Source organism: Lonchura striata, chromosome 4 (assembly GCF_050655825.1).
Source record: "Lonchura striata isolate lonStrDom1 chromosome 4, ASM5065582v1, whole genome shotgun sequence".
Lineage (NCBI taxonomy): Eukaryota > Metazoa > Chordata > Aves > Passeriformes > Estrildidae > Lonchura > Lonchura striata.
The window spans coordinates 17485220-17507111 of NC_140706.1; the positions used below are offsets into that span (position 1 = coordinate 17485220).

Here is a 21892-nt window from a genome sequence, read left to right on the forward strand (position 1 = left end):
AATCAGGTTATTAGTATTAAAACACTTTTTAAAATTAAAAAAAGATTCTGCAGTTAACTTACTTGTTACAGATAGTAAAGTTAAAGTTGGTATCAGTAAAGTATTACAAGTGTTTTTTCAGACTAGACTATTAGCAACTAGAAGTAGCAACCAACACAAGCAGGGAGAAATACTGCAACCGTGCACTAGTACAATTCAAAACAAAATGCTGTGTACAAACAGGGTGGTTTTACTTGTATATAAATGATACTTGAGTGAGAAGCATGCATATAATTTCATAGAATTACACAAGCATAAACTGTAATATACACCCTGCAGTGACATTCAAGCAAATTAAGTGCGAAAAACAAACTGGTAAGTTGGAAAATATAACTGAAAAAAAAAACTTATATGGAATATGTGGAAGTGTCTCCATTTTATAGACACCCATATATAGATGTAACACATATAGGGGTGTGTGTGTCTATGCATATGCACACATAAAACTAACTTCTCGTGTTCATCTTCTATTTCATGCTTAATTACAGTACTACTCTGAGTAGAGTATTTCACATTTTTAAGGAGACTGCTAATGTTTGATTCAATACATAATTAAGGTGAAAACAGAAAAATTAAGATATATTATTACAAACTAGGAAGCATATCAATTTCCATACTTATGAAAAAGTCTGAAAGGATCTTTCAACTTATAAAGTTACAATGAAGAAAACCACACCTACTTATTAAAATCTGTGTCCATTAAAACAACTATTTTATAATCAAGCTTTATTATCCTTTATCCCTTTAATTCTTCTCAGCCAAAATGACTTTGGCTTATACAAAAACGCTAATTTAACCTTAGAAATTAGTTACAATAAACTTGCTTGCCAAATTATTCATATATATTATTAAAAATTCAGCAGGGAAACAAAGAGCATCCCACCTTTAAAGCCAGGCTTGACAGTGTATTTGAAACATTGCACTTAAAGCTTAATTGTTTATCTAGATTTCCATCTGGGTCTCTTCTCCCATAATCACTGAGTCCTGTACGGTCTGATGTAGCCACTTTCTGAAATACTGTGCAAGTCATCCCAGTGAAACCAGCTGCCTTTATTACATAGGCCTCAAGAGCGATATTTGGAGAATACTGTGACAACAAAAATCAGACATGAAATGATTTTACACACCACAGACAGGATAATAAATAATCTGAAAGGGATTCTCTATCTTCACAGAAAAACACATCCAGAAAACCATCTTGGTTTATCTGGCAGGTATAAATATTTTCAGAGTATTGCTCTACTCCCTTCAGAAATAGTAGACATTTCAGATAATACCAGCATTTATTAAGAAAAATATAAAGCTATTCAAATTCAAGAGCAAGCAAAACCTCTTTTATATAAATAAATAAATTCATGCTTACAGTAGAATAAACTTGAGCTCCATTTGCAAGCCGGTACATGGCAATTTTCTGTAGACACTGAACAATTCTCGTGCAAGCCTTGGCTTCCCTTTGTGCCATCCACAGAACACGTTCATCAGCCAACATAATATTGCTTGCTATGTCCACCATGACGTCGCCAAGCTAACATGGAAGAGAAGTAAGACTCTTTTATAGGTATGAAAGAATTCAGCAGATAAGGTCATTATCAGATGTGAGTTGGCAGCCCAAAAAGCACAAAGAAAATGGTTGCACCTATTTCAATCACCTCATCATGTTGAGATATTGAAACACTTTGAAGAAAAATGTCATGCCAATAGCATTGTCTGTTAATATAGTACTTAGGAAAAAATCCATGATAAATATTTTATCAAAACAAAAGGGTATAATACTCCGCCTTCTACTGTACTAATTACTTAAGAGGACCATTTACAAACAACTTAGAAACTAAAACTATAAATCAACTATAATACAGTTTGCATGTATGATAGATTACAGGAAAAGAGTAAAATAGGCAAAAATTAGCATACAACCCTTCTGTTTTACCTCTTTTTAGCAAATCAAACTTTTTTTTGTTGTTTTTCGTTTGCATTCAAATTTGAATGACCTGATTTAGGTCACAGGTTTACATGAGAGACAGCAAATACCCATAGGTACCAGTGCTGCTTTGAAACCATCTATTATATTGTTTTAAGTTCACAGTTCTCACCCTGCCTTCTGTATCTAAAACAAACAGACTATAAAGGGAACTTTTTTATTTAGGCCACTCTACCAAAAATAATGAGCACCTACATTGAAAACACATTGACCTACACCAGATTTTCACATTTAAGGAACAGTAACAAATACTGGACCAAAAGCAAAGATGAGTATAATTTTTAGTTAAATTGACCGAAATGTAATTGATAGTGCCTAAATTTAGGAACTGGAATTTTCAGCTTGAAGACAGAAAGGGTAGGGTGAGGAAGGTATCTACTTTATATGCAGGCTTACCAATTTTTTTTTCAGACTATTACTAATAAGGAAATCTTTAAATATAAAGGCAAGAATTGGAATAAATAAGTATTTATTATTTTGAGAACTGTCTCTCTAAGGAACAGAATTTACTATCAGTAAAAATTCTTAACTAACACAGAGCCTTAAGTGGCATTTGCAGGCTGTAGTCCTTTTCTTAAATCTTCAACAACAAAGTTCAATTAATTAAAAGTGTTTATCATGACTTATTACTACTTGAGAAATAGTAACAAGTTTCACACATCAACAAACAGTGATTTTAGAATAAAACAGCAGAAGTCGTAGAATTCAAGTTGCTTCATACCTTTAAAATATATTACATTATTTTTTCTCCTACTTATCGAGGTATGAACAAGTTTTTCCAGCTGTATTCTAAATTAAGACAATCCGCTAAGAACTTTCTAAACATCTGTCTTGTTTCTTCTAATATGAAAGTGCTAATAAATTGTTATTTATTGTACTAATCTTTCAGAATAGCCCCTTTAGCACAAACTAGGGAACGAACAAGAAGATGGTGTAAGTGAATCAATATGAATAACAGTGTCAAGAACAAGTTCACAGAGTAACAACCTGAGAAGAAATCAAGCCTTATCAACAGCTACTAAAATTTTTACATGAAATTGTACTCATGTTCTTTAAATATACCAGCAAACCACAGGCTGGCTTCAAAACAAATCCACTGAGAAAAAAAACCCCATTGTCTAAGATGAATATCCTCTAACGAGTTCTGCAAAGGATGTAAAACCAGCATTTATGGTTTTCTGGGGGATGCACAGGGAAAATTTGACTTTTTTTTTTTTATGCACGAGTTTAAACTCGAGGCATTGTGGTCTCCAAATTCCCAACATGCACTGTACAGTGAGATCAATATAACCTCTGTTCAGCAGTGAAACAGAGAGTTTCTACCCACTGGTGGGACTAATCAACTACCTGCATTTTTCTCCCCAGCAATGAGCATTCTCTAAGATTTTGTTTTAATGTCTTTATGTTACATCCTGCAAGACAGAGGAGTACTGAAAACCTTAGAGATATGGCTCAATATTGAATAAAGACAGTCTGTCACAGTGGAAGGGGAGAAGATAAGTCTTGTTTTATTCATTATTGAGAGGATCTCTGAGGTTTTCATTATTTGTGTTTTTAGATAAGAACGTAACAATGAAAACCTGTGTGACCCACTCTATATTAAATAAAAGCAGACTTACTGTACCTATCTCCCTGCTCCAGTGCTGACCAGAGGTGTTACTCACATTACAGGTCCAGTGAATGCTGGATCATCTCAGCGCGAGTGCAAAGTCTGTGACCATGGGTCAGCAACTTCAGGGACCTACTAAACAAACAAAAACATGGAATAGAATCTGACAATCCACTAACTCAGTGCCTGCATCTAGTGTTGGGAAGATTTCACTGCTCAGAATATTTAAGGACAAACACTTTAGTTATCTTTAAAGTGATGGCAAATTATCCAGTTACCTCTTTATATTTTTCAGCAAATCTTCCAAATTTCTCTATCATTTCAGCCACAAAAATAACATCCATTTTATCAGAAAAATTTGCTGCTTCAACTGTGTAAGCCAAGAGCTGTCTTGCTGTTGCTACTGCATTAGTGAGGTTGAGCGGCATCTAAATAGAGAACAAACATAAGCATTTGAAAAAGGACAAAATAGAGACAACACTTCACTAATTAATAAGTAAGTATTGATCCAAAGAGGAGAGCAATTCCCACAGGGATCGCAGTGTTTTGAGTAGCTAAGGACCACCACCTTATCAGCAAGCAAAAACATTTCCTAAAAGCCAGATAACTACTGTTTGTACTGGCAGCCAGCAACTGGGTTTTGTGCTGTTGTCCAAGAAGGGAGAGAGGTATTACACCAAAAAAAAAGGAGAAAAATCCCCCCAAACAGTATTGTCAACTACTTATTTTCATTTTCACCAAAGCCAAAGCATGACAACACAAAGCTCTTTAAATACGGCATTTTCTAGCAAGAGAAGCCAAAACCAATTCAAACACACCACTGCCACAGCATTCATTCTCAATTCTGTAATTATAGGAACTATTTCGAATGGCATTCACACAAAAAACCAAGACAGATTTCACTATGACAAAGGTCATGATTTCACTCCTGAAACAAACCCCATGCTGGAAACTTCTTCACTAAACAACATACAATATCCACATGCCTAAGCCAGCAGGGACCAAAAATGGGAAATTTTACATAGTACACTGGAAAGCTGTGCTAATGTTATCAGCTTATATTCAGACGCTGTTTATCTATGATAATCCAAACTACAGAGGTTCTCTCTCTGGTTTTTGGTGTGGAGGTATCTAGTCTGCCCTACTGAATTTGAAAAGTGCCACATAAGCACAACTATATATTTGTCCTTGCCAGTCTTAGCACTTGTACATAAATTTCAATGTGACTAATGGAAGTTAATTTTGTGAATATGCTCAAAGTTATGCATTTAAAGTGCAAATAAAGTTCAAAGTCATAACACATATTGAACAAAGTCAACTTTTAAATTCAGACACTCTTTATGATTTCTTTGAACTTATTCTTTAATCATTAATTTCTTGTCACCTAAAACTGTACCTGTTCAATATACAAGCAAGAACAGTGGAATACGAATGCTCTTGTAGAATGCTATAATGGTTTCATTTTATTTTACATGTGAACCTTACTTGATTTAAAATGTTTGGCGAAGTTCTGATGTTCAAAACAGCTCAACTACCTTTGTTCAAAAGCTATGAACGTGCTTGTAATATAATTACATGTAACATTAGTCCCAGAGACAAGAAGCTTCTATGCAAAATACTGCTAAAAATTCCAGGCCTACTACACACGAGAAGGTAACTTTCATAAGTAAAACAACTGCCACATCCAAAACATTCCCCTTCTCCCTTTAAAAAAATTTCAGTGTAGAATACCTGTGTACATTGGTTTTTGAGTAGGCAGTAGTTTATCTACTTCACACATGAAAATTATTCTTCTGCTTTTCTGAAGAGACCAGTCTGATGCTTAAACTTCAAACTCCTAACACAAAGTTGGCAACATATTTCCACAACCTGAAAAACGCTGGCTAACCAAAAGCAGTTATAACAAGCTTAAGTTATCTAAGCTCTTGAGCAGCTGGGCTACGGTACATAGGCAGGAATGGCATTGAGTTGTCACAGACCTTGCAGAAAAATGTGAATTCCCAGGTGAGAAAAAAGCATTGAAGCTCTATTTAAGCTAACACTCAATCTTTCTGTGTTCCAGAAAACGACAAAGTGATCCCCAGCATCATCTCTCTCCTGTTAACCAGTCATTAAGAAAGAATGAGCCCTCATTTGAACTTTATTTGAGCCCTCAAACCTGTTTCACGTGACCAAGCCATGGCATGCACCTCTAGTGCTAGGAATATAAAGCATAGTTATGATAACCTCTAAGTTTTTCTTGGGCCAGAACAGGCATTCCCTTTTTTTCCTTCTCATCCCTGCCATCTTTGTTGGCCAGAGCCCAGGAGTCCTCAGGGAACCAGAGCAGAACAAAAAGCTATGTCAGCATTACTAAGTATCTAAACACAGAGGGAGCAGGCACACAACAGGCAGTACAAATATTTTGCCTCAAACTGGAGTTAGCCCAATCAACTGGACATCAAGATTTCACTGTGTATATAACTTTAAGACATCCCAAAGGGGAAAATACCAGTTTAGATCCAATTGTCCCAGTTAGAGGTTGAGGTGCTTCAGATAAGTAGTGTGAACTTTTCCCTAAAAGAATGTGAGATGAACTGGAACATTCCAAACCCACACAACACGTAGAAATCCTACCCTGGGCTCAGAGAAGCACCACAGCCACAGGTTAAATGTAAGTGGTGCTACCAACATCATCAACTCCAGTGACCAAGCATTATTAATAACAAAAAAAAAAAAAAACACCAAACTACAAAACACACCACCAAAAACAATCTCATATTTCCATGGTTTCACTTGTTGCATCCATACGCACAAGTTGGAAAACAACCTTAAACCAGAAAGTCAAAGCTTTATGGAGTAATTTCCAACATGGCACTTATACAGACAAGGCTGGGTATATCGCTGCAGAACAGCATTTGTAGGAGGTGTGCATTAACTACATAAAACTCAAAATGAACTTAGAGCTGAAAAATTTTGTTTCACAGCTACAATTTAAATTCTAGAATACTCTCTTGGATCCTGGTAAGTGCTACCAGATAAAGAAACCTAGCTAATACTTACTTCTTTCACTTGTTAATCCTTATCAATCATACTAAATCTATAAACGATTTACAGCAACAAAGGCAGAGCAGAGTTTGAGTACCCTTTACTACTATAATTAAAATAGCTGTTCTCATTACAGATTAAGCCTGCCTTGTTTCTTTATAGCACATGGGCAGAACAGGGCATCCAGCTGACAAAAATAATCATGACAAGCCATCCTCTTATACTTTAGGTAAGTACAAAGAATAAAATCTTCCTTGCACTTTCAGTCTAGAGGCATTCAAAGCAGGTACTAAAACCAAGCTTTTAACCTAAACCTGTAAGTTCCAGTATTGTACTCAGAGGCATGTGTCTATCATAACCTATCTAGACTACCAGTATTTCCAGCTTAGAGAAGATAAAGGGTCTTCTGAGTTTTTATTTTCATTAATTAGATTTTCATAATTTGGTTTTACAGAAATGCACAAATTACCTGATTGAACATATAAAGAACTCGAGTCACATCATTTGCATACTGGCACCTGGAGTAGTCCTCATCTGCCCAGTACCCTCCCCTGTCACATCTGCGCCAGGCTCTTCTCTCATCTTGTGAGTTGCCAGGATATATCCCACTGCCAGCAGAATAACGTGTACACAGCAGGTATGCTGTGATGCCTGCCAATGTTCTGGGCCACCTGGGGAGTCAAAAGGAAAAAAAGACCCTCACATTTAGACAAATTTACATGACAAGTAAATAAAAGGATTAAGCGCTACAACATGAAATAAAGAGACACTCAAAACTAAGCATCTCTAAACTATTTAAAGGGCCACCTTGGCTCATCTTCAGCATTTTCAAGCTGTTCATATTTCTGTCTATTAACAAAATGAGTTCTAATGTTAGCATGCTTTTTTGAATTCTTTCATGAGGTTCCAGGTGGAGAGAAGGTGCTTATAAAACAACTAAAAATAGTTTACAATTTTTTTGATAAAAAAACCTTGCCTGCTTAATGAAAAATTCCCTGTTAACACTATAAAAACAAGTTGATACACACTTTCTACTTGTCCTCTACACATGCATCAATACAACTTTCAAACAATTGCATTCATAATTCATACCAAACTGCAGATATGAACAGAAGACTACATTTGCAGTATTCAAGAAACACTAGTAGCAGCAGTACAACCACCCTGACCAGTTTTGCAAAAATACCAAATAGAATTTAATGGGAAAAAATTTGTTCTTAATGTCAAGAGAGGAGAAAAGAATTTCTTTCACTCAAGGTATGTGAAACTATGTCCTTCTTAAGAAACCTCTTAACATTCTCTCCACTCTCCTCTAATTTTACTGCATATTTTATCTGTACAAAGATAACAAAAAACCCAGAAAATAAACTGCAATGCATCTGTAATACACTGATCATTCATTAAAGCAGAACTGATCCAAGGAAAAAGAATAGAATAAAACCATGCCTGAATTAAGGTGCAATGCTGAGCAGAAAGAAGGGACAAGGACAAGGAATGGCAGCCAGTTTGCCTGCCCCTGCTTGTGGCTCTCCACCCTGTTATATGCATAAGCAGTATTTTATCATTCAGAGCACTAATTCTTAAATTTTAGAAGCAAAAAACATACATACCTAAATTGCAGAATGCTCAGTATCTCAAATTTAAGAATCCAAAATGTAACGTTTAATTAAAACTGAGAGCAAGTTAGCTTCACTGATTCATCCAAGGCTTTCTGTAGTCTCCTTATGTCAAGTTCCTTTAAGAGTCTTTAGAGCTAACATAGTTTTTATAAATTTTAAGTATTTCAAAGGGCCTTGTACAAAGCAGTTGAGTCCAAAAATTAATTAGATTGGAACTGGTCAAACAAAAAAATTTGTTGGATTACACTGTGATTTTAAAGTTTGCTTTTATATCTGGACTGCATTATAGTAAATGGTAATTTATTCACTACTATCATCTAAATTAAGAAATACTAAGAACATATACGTATTTGAAAAAAAAAATCTGTTGGCAGAAGGATAAAGTAAACACCTTGAAGGATGTTCCATTTCCAAGAAATTAAACATTTAAGTAGTATTGCCAACACAGAGAAACTGAAGAAGTCAGCACCATTTTCCCTCCTTATTAATCAGTTAAGTAACTCCTCTTACCGAAGATAGTAGAATTTATCACAGTTCTTCCTCCTGAGAGAAGATAACTAGCTCCAGGGATGGACTAAGGCAAAAACCTACACTTCTCAAGTATATGAAGTGATAGAAAATATTAACCTTTTAGGGTATACTAGAAATCTTCTCTATCTGAAGTTATTCTTAATTAATTCCAACAGAACAATTGTAACATGTTCAGTAATGGAAGTGAGACACTTAAGTAATAGTCAAAATGGCTTAAACTAAGTTTGGGCAAGAAGGAGCAAAAAGATAGTTGCTGGTGGCATCCCAGTATCACACAAGTCACTGCAACAACCATAAAAGTATTCTAAGTTGGTAAGAGAACTAATAGGAAAAGACTAGATGATAAATACAACAAACTAAACTAGGAAGAAAGGACTTAAATTTAACTAACTTTTGCAACAGCTTTGACATTACAGATCAGCTCTCCATATTGTAGTATGTATCAACATAATAATTATGTGCATAATTAGGTATCACAAAATTTCATTAAGAAATGGAGATTTCTTATTATGATCATCACTAGAGTATTTGAATGCTAGAAGAGACAGAAGATTATCTGGATATCCAGCAGAGCTTCATCCAGCCCAGCAAATATTCGTTCACATACACTCAGAGACTCAGTAGCCACCTTAGGTAATTAAGACAAGAGTCACCATCAACCAATACCAGAAAGGAAAACTTATACCAGATTTGATGACAATGGAGGTAGTTAAAAGAAAGAAGAAAAACATTTAAAAATAATTAGCACAGATTTTAAATGCCTAGAATCATATTGAGGTATTTCAGAGAATGTAAATTAATTAAAAGAATAGATATAGATTCTGCAATGGTAACATAAGGATTTTAACATCTTTTTAACTGTAAAGAAGACAAAAGAAAGGACAAAAATCTTCCTCAGAAAAAATGACAACAGTATTGTTGTGAATTGCCACAATTCCAGTAGTAACCTTAGTGCAATGTTACATGCACCTCAGCAAGCTAACAAATGATAGACTGGATCATGTCTGGCCAACTCTGATCATGGAGAGAGCACATTATGCATCTGCTGGGAAGGGAGGGAGGGACAGCAGGATACAATATATGTACACTTATCCAAGTCTCTGAAATGTCAGTAGCGACAAATTGAAATAGACTCTGATTCAACACGGACTGGAAAAACAAGTACAAAGATGAAATACTTCTGTGCTCCCAATTTCTATGTATTTATAATAAGCCTTCAGAGAACTGAGCCAAAAAGAAAACAGGCAGATGAGGACAACTAATAAATCAGCTGGCACAGCTGCTATGAGACATGCAGGCCCACAAATACCTTGCATAATACACTCAAACCTCCACTTCTAGAATGTGAAGTCAGGTTTCCAAAACACTGGAATATCAAAACAATCTCCAAAACCATTTATCAATCCTGAAATTTTTTAAGTTTCAACATCAAAGATGCCACTTTGAAAGGGGCATTTATCTCTGTCTTTACAGTTTTCTAGAAGTTGTATTTTTCCAAAACATTTTCAATAGAAGTGTGGTCAGCTCAGTTTTCACTGAATGTATCATGTTACAGACTGAGTGTCACTTGGCCTTGGAATAATTTAAATTCTGTGGTCCTGACAGAGGTTTTATGACACAACCTCCAAGACAAATATTTTAACTGAAATATGGCACATGCTGTTGCTTTTTCTCACTATTGACATCTAGTGCTAAAGAAGTAGAAAACAAAACAGAGTTTCTCTCAGGTTTCTCAGACTAGCACTCAAATGTAAAACAGATTTTTCAGGAGAGCTTTAATTACTATGCTTTTAAACAAGTATTATTTCTAAGCTGTATCTTCTAGAACTTCTATAGCCATCAAACAGAAAAGAAGTAAGAACACTACTTCAAAGGTTATTAGAGTATCTGAAGGTTATTTGCCTTTTCTCCCTCTTCTTATCTTCACTTTCCCTACTTTTATTAGCCCTCTCTTTCATTATTGTTCTTTCATTCTCCCTGAGTTTACTTTGCACTCATGTCCCTTCACAGCATTTTACCTTCTTTTTCCATTATTTTCTCAAAAGAATACAAGCAATGCTAGGTAATCTTACAGTCTGTGCTACCTTTAGAACAAATTTAAATATGCACAGAAACATTTTACTAATGTTAAAGACTGATGTATTACTTGTATAGCTATTTAGAAAGCTTTCTACTAAACAGGACATAAAAGATGGGCAATTTAAAACTCAACAGCTTTGTGCCATAATCTCACATCACAAAAACAATACAAATTCACAGCGCCATACTTTCAAGCACCAGTGTCCCTTATCCTCTTTCCGTTACTTTGCAGCCCAGTGGTGAATGAGAGAGGGGAACTGATTTTAGCTTTAACTACATTTCCCTTATTTCCTAGATTTGCTAAATGAATGTTAAGCTGTACCATTCTCAGTCATCAACTGTTTCTTCCCAATACCTGTATGACATGACCTAAAGAGGCATTCTCCAGTTTCCAAGAAGTTAGAGAGGACATTCTTCCAGCAGAGCTCAAACTGTGATTAATGGCATGAAATTCTTACCATGCAAACTAAGGATATATAAGTTTGTATTCTTAATTTCTTGTGAGTCTAAACTTGAAAATCTTTCAGTGTTTACCCAACTGCTAGCAGAAGGGCAAATCTGTGCTGTATTAACACTCTTATTTCTTTACTCTGTATAATTAGGTGCTCAAAATTTATCACAGATACATGAGTATGGACAGCTGTGGGGGGAAAGATGGCTCATTTAAGTTGAAGCACTTTTATTTCATTTCAGGGGGAAAGAAAAAGGCAGACCATGAGATTATAAAAGAATCCTTTCTTTCATATATATTAATTCTGTTTTGAAAGCACTCATTTCTTTAAACAAAGAGTAACTTTCAGTTACAAAGTTACAATGAATTTTTATATCACAATTTCATTACCTTACAAATAGTCCAGTCTCTTTTTATTACATCTTAGTAAATCTCTAAATTCAGCATGATAATTACAGTTTTAAAATATATTACGCCCAATGAGTAACACTTTTCAAAAACATAATTCTTAAAAAGGAACTCTATCAACTACAAGCATAAAATTATGCTAAGCACAACAGTTAAAGGATTTGCTGAAGTGGAAGTATTTTAACCGGCAAACTGTATTTTCAATTAATCATTGATTGTAAAATACTCAAGGAGATTATCTGAGTAAGACTTAGAATATTTATATTAAAGAAAACAGATTCCGGATGAAGTTTTTGCCCAAGCTTTACAAAGTATGCTGAACTAATATTGAGCCAAAGACACTGAAGACAAACACCCTCCTTTGCTATCCCATCTCTGCAGGGATAAAAAACTAGATGCCAGTTTTGAGACACCATTCAGGCTAAAATGACTAACCAGTTCCAACTGAAAAAAAACCCTATAAAATCAAATACACCTAGGATCATTTACAGCCATCTGCTCAGAACCATTTTCTCCCTAGTCAAAGCCTTATTTCCATATGCTCTCAAAGGTGAAAAATTACTCTTTATTATTACTCTTCCCTAGCTACAAGAGGAAGTCTGTTATAGCAAACCCAGACACAGTGAACTTTTTGATAAGCTGAACATTTCCTGGAATCTTATTTATTTCTACTGAATTCCAGAGGGGATAAATCCTATTACACTGAACAGTCACTGAAAAGCATAGGTTAATTTAATGGAAAACACTTTAAAATAAGCCTTTACCATCTGTTTTCACCTCTAATGGCAAACCAAAGAAGAACAATTCACAGTTGTATCATAAAAAAAAAGCATAAGTGATTTAAATAGATGTGTTCTTTGATGAATACAACCTGCGTCTGTTTGACTTTCTTCGCCTTTTGTCTAAAGCAGGAAGTTCTGCTTTTCTAATGTAAATGATTATCCCTGCAGTTGAAACCCTCACAGTGTAAAAAGAGAACATGCACAAAGTTACTTATGTAAATAATTCCTTACAATGTGGAAGTGAAGTTCTTCAGTAATTCTAAATTGTTTCTGTGCAGCAAGTGATGTTAACACTAATTCCCTTACTAACAGTTCCTCATACTCACCCTTCTAAAATTGTCCAAGTGATGAACATAAAGGAGATCAGCTTGGAAATAATGCTCTCAGCCAGGACTTTAAGTGAATTTTTGCTACAACTGGAGGTCTTCTGCAGTTGAAAGCTTGTTTTTCCCTCCCCGCAAAAAACTAGGTCCCTGCAATGTGGTTGAACTTACTTTTCATTTCTTAATATAAAAGACACATGGTCTTAGATCAGCTGTATACAAAGAACATGACTTTAAAAACTCTAATGCACACAGGGCAAGGAAAAGTTTCTCACTGTAAACAAAAGACCAAGCAGAAGATCAACACAGCCAAGCAGCATAAGAAAAATGAAATGAGTGGATAAAAGCAGTTAATACAACATTAAGAAGTCCTATGCACCACAGTGACACAATGATATTGCAGACACTAATTCTCAGTAGGAACTACTGCAGGAAGGTAAAACACAGAGTAGTCATAAAGGGAATTACCTTACTTATAGAGAATCTATACAGAAGCTATCTGTTACAGCTGGCACCTCCAGGAGTAACGTGTTGTTAGAGTGACCAGCAGCAGAAAGATCAGAAAAGGGAAAACAGTTGAAGAGGTAAGAACAAAAGATAAAATACTCTGCAACACTTACAATGGAATATCACAGCTACCACTACAGTCCCAACAATCATTAAAAGAAAGCAGCACCATTCTTATTGCTTACTCTAATACTCACAGGGGGAAAAAAGATCCAAACTATGTTGCATATTTCTTAAATAGTAGCATATTTTGTCATATAGGAGCAGAAGGCTTTTAAAAATGGAATGATAACCTGGCAGAAATCCCCCTGTTAGTATGTGGTCTAACTTTATCTTAGAGGTAATCTACAAAAGTTGAACTATTCCAATACTTTCATTTATATATTTCAAGTCGAGTATCATAGGTTAGTTTCAGTATCTTTCAAGGATGTGTTACCAGGCTCAGTGTAGAATTTCATAGTATAATTTCTTGCACTTCTGTCAACACACAGTAATTTAGAACCGATAAAAATCTATTACACACCAACATTTACAATCAAACATCCACATAGGTGCCTCTAATGCATAAAATCTTAGTTAGAAGTGAAATTAAAGGGACTCTTTTTTACTCTGGAAAAAAACTGAGCTTACTAACCTGAAATCCCCTTTATTGTTCACAACCCTCTCTGGAGGGCAGTACTGTGCAGAACTTTCTAACACAACAATGTCTACTGTCCTTGTGTTATTCCCACGTCTGGTTTGTACATGACAACCCCAGTTTCCCGTGGAGCCAGCCTGAATGTTTGAGATTGTCAGTGCACTGGAAACATAAAAGAAAAAAATCAGTCTTGCAATAACATTTATATAAGCTTTTGCCAAAAGCTGAATTAAGTACAGAAAGACAACGGAAGAAACATCAAATTACATACAGCAATGAGTGATCTTATAAACCAGAGCGATTTACACCTCAATGTACAGTAATTAACAGAGAAGTATTTACTATTCCTCAGGCTTTTAGTTTTGCCAAGGTAGGAAACAAAAAGAATAGCCATAGGAAAAAGCCCCCAGACTCCAGAAAGAAGAGATGACAAGTCCAAATTTCTCAAGTGTTATCATTGCTACTCCAGACAAAATTTTTAGTTGCTTAGAAAGACCAAACAAAAATAAATTCCCAAATGCATAATTTATTATAAACACTGACTCTCTAATTTACTAATACAATTACAGGATATATAACCACTCAATAGATGCTGAATAAGTCAACAATCTGCTGCAGACAGAATAAATTATACTTACAGATCTCTGCTGTAGAACAATATTAACTGTGGTGTGCTCAGAAGGAAGAGTAAAGAATCCATGAGCAATTCAGTTAAATGCTTTGTTTCCAACATTTTTGTAATTTTAACATTCCATGAAAATTAATGTATCCTACCACAAACGTATTTTAAACGAATGCATTGGGTGAAACTTGCATTTGGATTTTAATTTTCTGCAACTTCCTCTAGCTAATCCTATTTTAAGCATGTAGGTTGGACCTATCAAATCTCTAGACCTCCTTCCTTCAACTTTATTGTTAATAGGAGATGTGTGAAGATTACTTCTCTGCTAGGGATGTTTCTGTGTACATGTTCACTCAGTGAGATATGAGAGGGCCTTACTGGTTATGGAAATAGTCACTAAACAAGAGCAGAAAGTAAGAAGCAGGAAATACATTTTCTCACTATGGATTCACCTTGCAATCAGTGAGCAGTTATGAATCATGTTTTTTTCAACAAAAATACCCTGGGACTCATCAGTTTCCACTATCTTCCCATCCTGATACCACAAGACTTGCATGTCCTGATCAATATATGAAGCCATACACTGGAAGGGTAGACTGTCTCCTTCAAAGACCACCTGACGATGAGATGGAGTCATATAGAAAGATGGCAATTCAAGCGGTGGTTCTAGAATTCAAGACATGAAACCACAATTAACAGTAAGAATCTATTATAGACCTAATTTTCAAAAGAGGAGAAAGATACAGTAACTGAGTATCAATTATTTATATATCAATATAAAGTTGCATCTTGTAAGATGCATATAAAAACTACATTTATTGCACCGGATATTGAAAAATACAAATTATCATCATATTCTTTTTCAAAATGTGTATTCCTTTATTGTAATATATTTCAAGACTCCTTTGCATCCCATATCTAAACCAGTGGAAAATACAAATTTGAAGGAAAAATGTAATTATGCATTTTAGGTCTTCCCAGTTTTTCACTTTGACTTCAAAAATTACAGTAACATATGAGTTTTTATTTTTACAGTTGGAATAATTCCAATATAAAAAAAGAAGTAAAGCAAGTTGGTCATGGTTTTATCACAATAAGAAGGCTAATCAAGAATAGAATCACAACACAGGAAAGTAATTCATAAAATGAAGATCTTTCAACTTCAGAAATTTGGGGTTAGAATAATTCACATATCGGAAATCACATAGCTAGACCTAGGGAAGAAACTACCAGTTTCCGATTCCTCCTATACCATTTAGGTAAAGATCTCTGAAAAATACAGATTAGCAGGAAAAAGGTGTTTGTCAATAGACTTATTTATCCTTTGTTTCTACAAACATCCACCATCATAAATTTATTTATTATTTATTTCCAAAAGCAAGCAATAATGAATCACAACTCAAGATCAACCTTTGAAAATGAGTCACTATTACCACTGTAATTTAACTGTTGAATTTTAGGGAAATTAAACAAAGCAAAAAAGTATGTTAACTAATATTAACAGAACATGGAATGCGTGAGAAAGCAAGCTTCAGTTGCCTGGACTGCTTACCACAGGTGAGAAGTTCCTGTTTAACACCAGTCACTGTCTGTGACTGAAGTGACTTGGGATAGGCACATTTAGTCTCACGTACAGTTATGTTTCTTTCCTTTAACCACTGATGCATCCACAGTATGTTGCAATCACAAAGAAGATAATCAGTCTGAAATTCTCTGCAAAAAAACACAGGCATTTTCGCTGACAAACTGCAGAATTCCAGGGTCTGAAAGCTTGACTTTAACAGCTGTACCACGCCTTTTATTGTCACAGACAAAAGGGCAACAAGCCAAGTCTAGACTACAGTGGAGTTGCCTAAATCTAACTACTGGAAGTTATACTAATACTCTGCAAACTGTACTCTGAGAACAAAAGGACATATTCCCTCAGAAAAGGAATCCTCTCTATAAATATGAGGAACATCTAATACCAGTACATGAAAATAATTCTAGTAATTTCTTTCATGGAAAGTGTTCATGCTAAACAAGCAATTAGAAAGAATTGCTTGAATGTGCACTATTGTAACCTAAGAAGACACTTTATTACTTCACTGTAGTGCTCAAATGCTTTAGCAGTAAAATCAACAGAAATAAAAATAGCTCAACTATTTCTCTTTTCAGAAGTACTATTCACACAATTTTATTCTGCTTTACATGAAAATAAGGCTTTTAATTGACTCAGTCTTCACCTATATAATTCAGTACTTTCTAGTAAAAAGACGTACCAAATCCCCTATAGATGTTTGCTGAAGTCAGCTAAATTAAGGGATTAATTAATTAATTAGATCTGTTCTTAAATTAATATTTTATCTGTTTAGAAACAGGTAAAAATGTAGCAAAACATGTAGCTATGTCTACACTGATTTTTATCTCTAGTGAAAACATTTTCTTTTTCTTTTTGCAGATGTCTAGAGTATAACACATCACAGGCAGAACACTACAAACACTAAATCAACATTCCTATGAAATCCCATTTGGTGTTTGTTCACATTAATTCCTCCAGAAAGCCACTATTTTAATAGCAATTGTTCTAGCCAGGTTCTCTTGTCACATCTGTGGTGTTGTTAGACAGCAACCCTTATGCAGACAAAAATATCAGGAATAACACTTTATGAACAATTAAAGGGATGAAGGAGGTGAAGAAACATTCTTCTTTATAAATATAAACAAGTAAATAACTCAGTGTCAAACCCAGAAACCAAAGCCTTTGATTAAATCCCAGAACAGTGAACCAACTGTCATGACTACCAGGGAAAAGCAAAAGCTAATCACCAGCACGTTTTCTTTTCATTTACTTTCTTTCTTATACAGGATTACAACTTATGAAACCAAGAGAGAGAAAAGGAATGTGAGGCTGATATTTACCCACTTGCTTAGAAGTATTTAGTCCTTTTGCTATAAAGGTGTAAAATGCTATTTATTTACTATAAATTAATAAATTATACATATAGAATAAAACTTTTGGAAGCACAGATGAAAAAATGGCTTTGTTTTTTCAGAATACGGTAGGACTAGATGCAGCAAGTACTTACAGAGACTTTAGTGAACCAAGATGATCAAATGTTCCCTGTGTAAGTGTAGAAAACAGATTTCCAGAAAGATTCCTGAGAAATAAAAAGTATGTATGTTCATGATATGAACTCATCCTCAGACAAGTGACACATGAAATAAAAAAAACTTCTCTTCCATATAACTCTATCTTTAAAAGTTACAAGGTACTATTACAACACTCTAATTAGTTCACAAGAATATAAGAATAATAATCAGGTCTCAATAGCCTAGCAAATAAACCGTTCTCTAACACTTCTGGTGTAGGTGAAGAATTTTAAGATTGGAAAAAAAAAGTAAATGCAGAGACTTTACTTTTATTTAAAGCAACAACTGGCAGATGTTGAGCACAGATTTCAAGAAGTGTAAAATTAATTTTGTTGTTCACAGTGAACTGGTGTCTTCCTATTAATATGCTCTAAGAAGCATGTTCAATGTATCAGAATGCCTTTTTAAAATATTAACCATACCACTTTCTATGTATCAGTGAAACCACTATGTGTAAGAAACTAACAACCAGGACAAAGAAATATTTCATAATCTTCACATGTTGTCCTCTTTAAGTAAATGAAGGACTTCAAAACATGCAAGACTACCAGCAAAACAGACTGGCAGCAATGCCACTGTAGAAGGCATGGATACTGAAAGCATCTACAATGCTGAAGTATTTTTTTAAAGAAAATGTTCTGTACAGTCTCCTTGTCTCCATCCCAGCTACACACTCTATGAAACTGGAAAACGTCTGCAAGGCCAACAGATCACTGAATAGAGTGGTTTGGGTTGGCCCCAGCACATGTTTTTAAGCTTGCTACTGAGTAGCAAACCACAACCATAGGCACTGGCTGTCTTTCAAGAACACACTTAAATAAACTACTCCCCTTGAAACAAAGAAGGTTAACTTACACAAGTCTAAAACTTATGCGTATTTATGCAGGACAAATTATACTTACAATCTAATAAGGTTTACAAGTCCTCTAAATATATCTGCATTCAGGCAGCCTATTCGGTTATTAGTTAAGTCTCTATAAATAGAAAAAAGAAAAATTGGAACAAGCTGGTTTATTTCCAAATGACATACAGTCTGCTAACAGAAGCATTTGAACAAAAATTCATGAGCAACAGATTGCACCACATGTATATTTGGTCTTTTCTGGGAAAACCCACAAGGTACTGTTATAAGGGTGTATACACATGCACACAGACTCCTTAATCCATCTCTTAACTAATTATAGTTTGTCCATATACAATTCAACAAGTCTAGACTAACCCACAAATTCCCTTAAACAGTCTTGGCTTACATCCCTACCTAGCAAATTTCCCTATTTGTGCAGCATTAATATATGTGTGTTTATATATATATATTTTTATATATATATATTTACACAGAGTACATCACTTAATTTTTAAACATGTCAAAGACCTATAATAGTGCATTTATTATACATAAAAAAGACCACTCCTATAATTATACTACAATAAACACTTAAAAGTTATATATTTTTCAGTATAGATCTCAAATCAAATTGCCAAAAATTTTTAAAGTAATAAAAATTAATTGCACGTAATAATAATACAGAATTGGTCCTTTTGTTTTACTTTTAAGGTTTTCTGAAGTGCAATTACCAACATACATTCCTTTTAAGTGAACCAGATCACCTGATCAGTTACAAATTAACATATATACTCTAAAAATTTAGGAAATAAACAGGATGGGGGAGGTAGTACCAAAATCACTAAGACTTAAAAGCTGTAATAATATTACAAAAATCTGAAGAGTGTTTTAAAAAAAGAAAAAAGAAAAAGAAAAGGAAAGGAAAGCAAAAGTTTTTGTTTTTCAAGTTCCATCTGGTACAGAACTTTTACAGCCAAAGCATAAATCCCCCAAAAATATGTTAATGGGAATGTTGGCAAAACCTTAAATAAAGCGGCATTAATAGTGCTTGTAACTTCAGTGTAGTATTAATAGCAAGCGACTCTGTTCCACTGTGACCTTTGGAAAATAAAAATCATGAGTTTAACATTCAACAAAACAAGACTTGATGGAATCAATCTCTGAACAAACATCCACCCAGCGAGGTTTCACTCAAGTACAAATAAAAAGGAATAATACAAGCAACTGTCAGAACAAGGGAGGCTGCCAAGCCACAAGCAGCGGATGTTCTTCAGTCATAAGACTGAAAGCAGACTTTGTTTTATATATGCGTGTGATATATGAAACATGTATGTTTACAAAAATTCAGAATTTTAGAAGCATATAATGTACTTAGGTGGCTGGAGGGAAACAAATTATATAGTTTATTTAGTAAATTTGTAGAAGTAGAAAAACAATTTGTAACAGAACACATAGGAATGTAATTTGTTGGGTAGAACAACTTGTAACAGAACAAATAAGAATATAGTTACTAGGTAAAGGCCATAAAGGTAAGATTATATATTGTGAAAACTCAGTAAAGCAAGACTCTAGTATTGTAGAAAACCAATACAGCAGAACCTTTTACTTAAGGAGCCAGCAAAAACCAGGCTGCTGGTTTTGGCCAGGACAAACTGACCTGAGAGTTAGCCAAACCTCCACTGCGCCTGCCCAGAGACCAGGTCAAAAAGAAGAACTCTTACTTCTCATCAAGAAGACCCCTGCCCACAACCACCAGAAGACACCACAGAATAATAATTATAGTATGAAGTGCAAAGAGGAGGAGAATGGGCAGGCAATGAGCAGGCAGGGAGGCATGAGCTTGTGGGATCAATGTGTATTTAAACCTGGAACCTATCTCACAGGTACACATGTATGGTGGAAATATTGCCCATGCATCCCAGCTAGAAATAAAACATACCTGCTGTACAACTTTAATTGTAAAGTCCTTATTCTGCAACACATGTGTATATATATATAGACAGCATATATATATATATATATATATATATATATATATATATATTCAACTTTTAATATATAATAATTTTGCTGTCTAAACTTCCAGAAGCTAAGACTTACTCTCTCTGAGATTTTTATTTGTTTTGTTTAAACTGACTAGCTAGATATAATACTTACAGTCTTTTCAAAGATGAAAGCCCCAGAAAAGCTCCTGGATCTATGGTACTAATAAGATTGTTCTTAAGATCCCTGTGGACAAAAATTAAGACATAGCATTTACCATAAATTACGCTTTAAAACAGTTATTCATAAAGATACTTGTAACTTGTCTGAATTTGCTTGAGAACCTCAAAAAACCCCACCCAAACCCAGCCCCCTCAGACAACCCAAAATCACCCAATCCCCTCAAAAACACTCAAAACAAAGCACTAAAAAAAAAAACCCCAACAACACATTTTTACTTTCTCTAACAAAATTTTCAAAATTGGAAAAATTTTTATTTTAGCTACAAAGAGGAACAGAAACAGCATGTGTATTCCATTAAACATTCTATCAGTTTGTATCACATGAAATAATATAGCCTCAAAGATACACAGTGTGAACAGGTTACAGCTATGCAGGGTGAGACACCTGTTTATTACATAGTATGATACTGTGTAGCACACATTGTCTTCTGTAGCCTATCCAATTTTCAATTCTTCAGTAGCACCCAACATCTACCAAAAAACGCAAAACTTGATCTTAAAAATACATCAAAGACCCAACACTGAAAATTTCCACTTATGTTGTTGGCACAATAGCAAAACCCTGGTTGAAAATCCCAAATACAGCTGGTGAAAACATTTCAGAGCAAAATTCTAAATCTAAAGTTTATAGAGACTGCAAGGAGAAATGTAAAGTATCCATTAAATTAGACTGCTTTATTAATTGTACAAGTGATATAGGAGTTTTAACTCCTAACTTGAGATATTCTGCAGATACAGCTTAATTTCAAAGGACACGGAAAGCAGCTGATAGCACCTATACAGTTCTGAAGAACTTTATCACTGCAAAAATGCTAAAATTACTTCCACATCCCTAGTCACACTAGATTTTACTGTATTACTATCTGAAACTTCAGAGACGCTTATTACTATATGCAAAAATTTCTCACTCCTTGGTCATATCCAAACACTCTAGATTTGACAAGAAAAATAGTACTTTCATTCAAAAGCAGTGATTGCATTTGCAAGAGTAGAAAAAAGATCTCCTACATCTACCACAACATGAATAATTCTGCTTGAAAGAGAACTGTACAAAAGGATTACATCTACCATGACACAGA

General features: G+C 34.6%; 1 protein-coding gene across 1 annotated transcript in view; it reads right to left on the reverse strand.

Annotated features, from left to right (window-relative positions):
• The window catches only part of ADGRA3 (adhesion G protein-coupled receptor A3), a 55451-nt gene that overhangs the window by 11842 nt on the left and 21717 nt on the right, over positions 1-21892 (reverse strand). The window contains exons 3-12 of the mRNA XM_021554327.4: positions 20746-20817; positions 18647-18718; positions 17681-17752; positions 16165-16325; positions 15065-15278; positions 13988-14152; positions 7123-7324; positions 3905-4054; positions 1403-1564; positions 923-1126 (exon numbers count right to left, since the gene is read on the reverse strand). Coding sequence (XP_021410002.3) covers positions 923-1126; positions 1403-1564; positions 3905-4054; positions 7123-7324; positions 13988-14152; positions 15065-15278; positions 16165-16325; positions 17681-17752; positions 18647-18718; positions 20746-20817 — 1474 coding nt within the window. The remainder of the gene's footprint in view (positions 1-922; positions 1127-1402; positions 1565-3904; positions 4055-7122; positions 7325-13987; positions 14153-15064; positions 15279-16164; positions 16326-17680; positions 17753-18646; positions 18719-20745; positions 20818-21892) is intronic.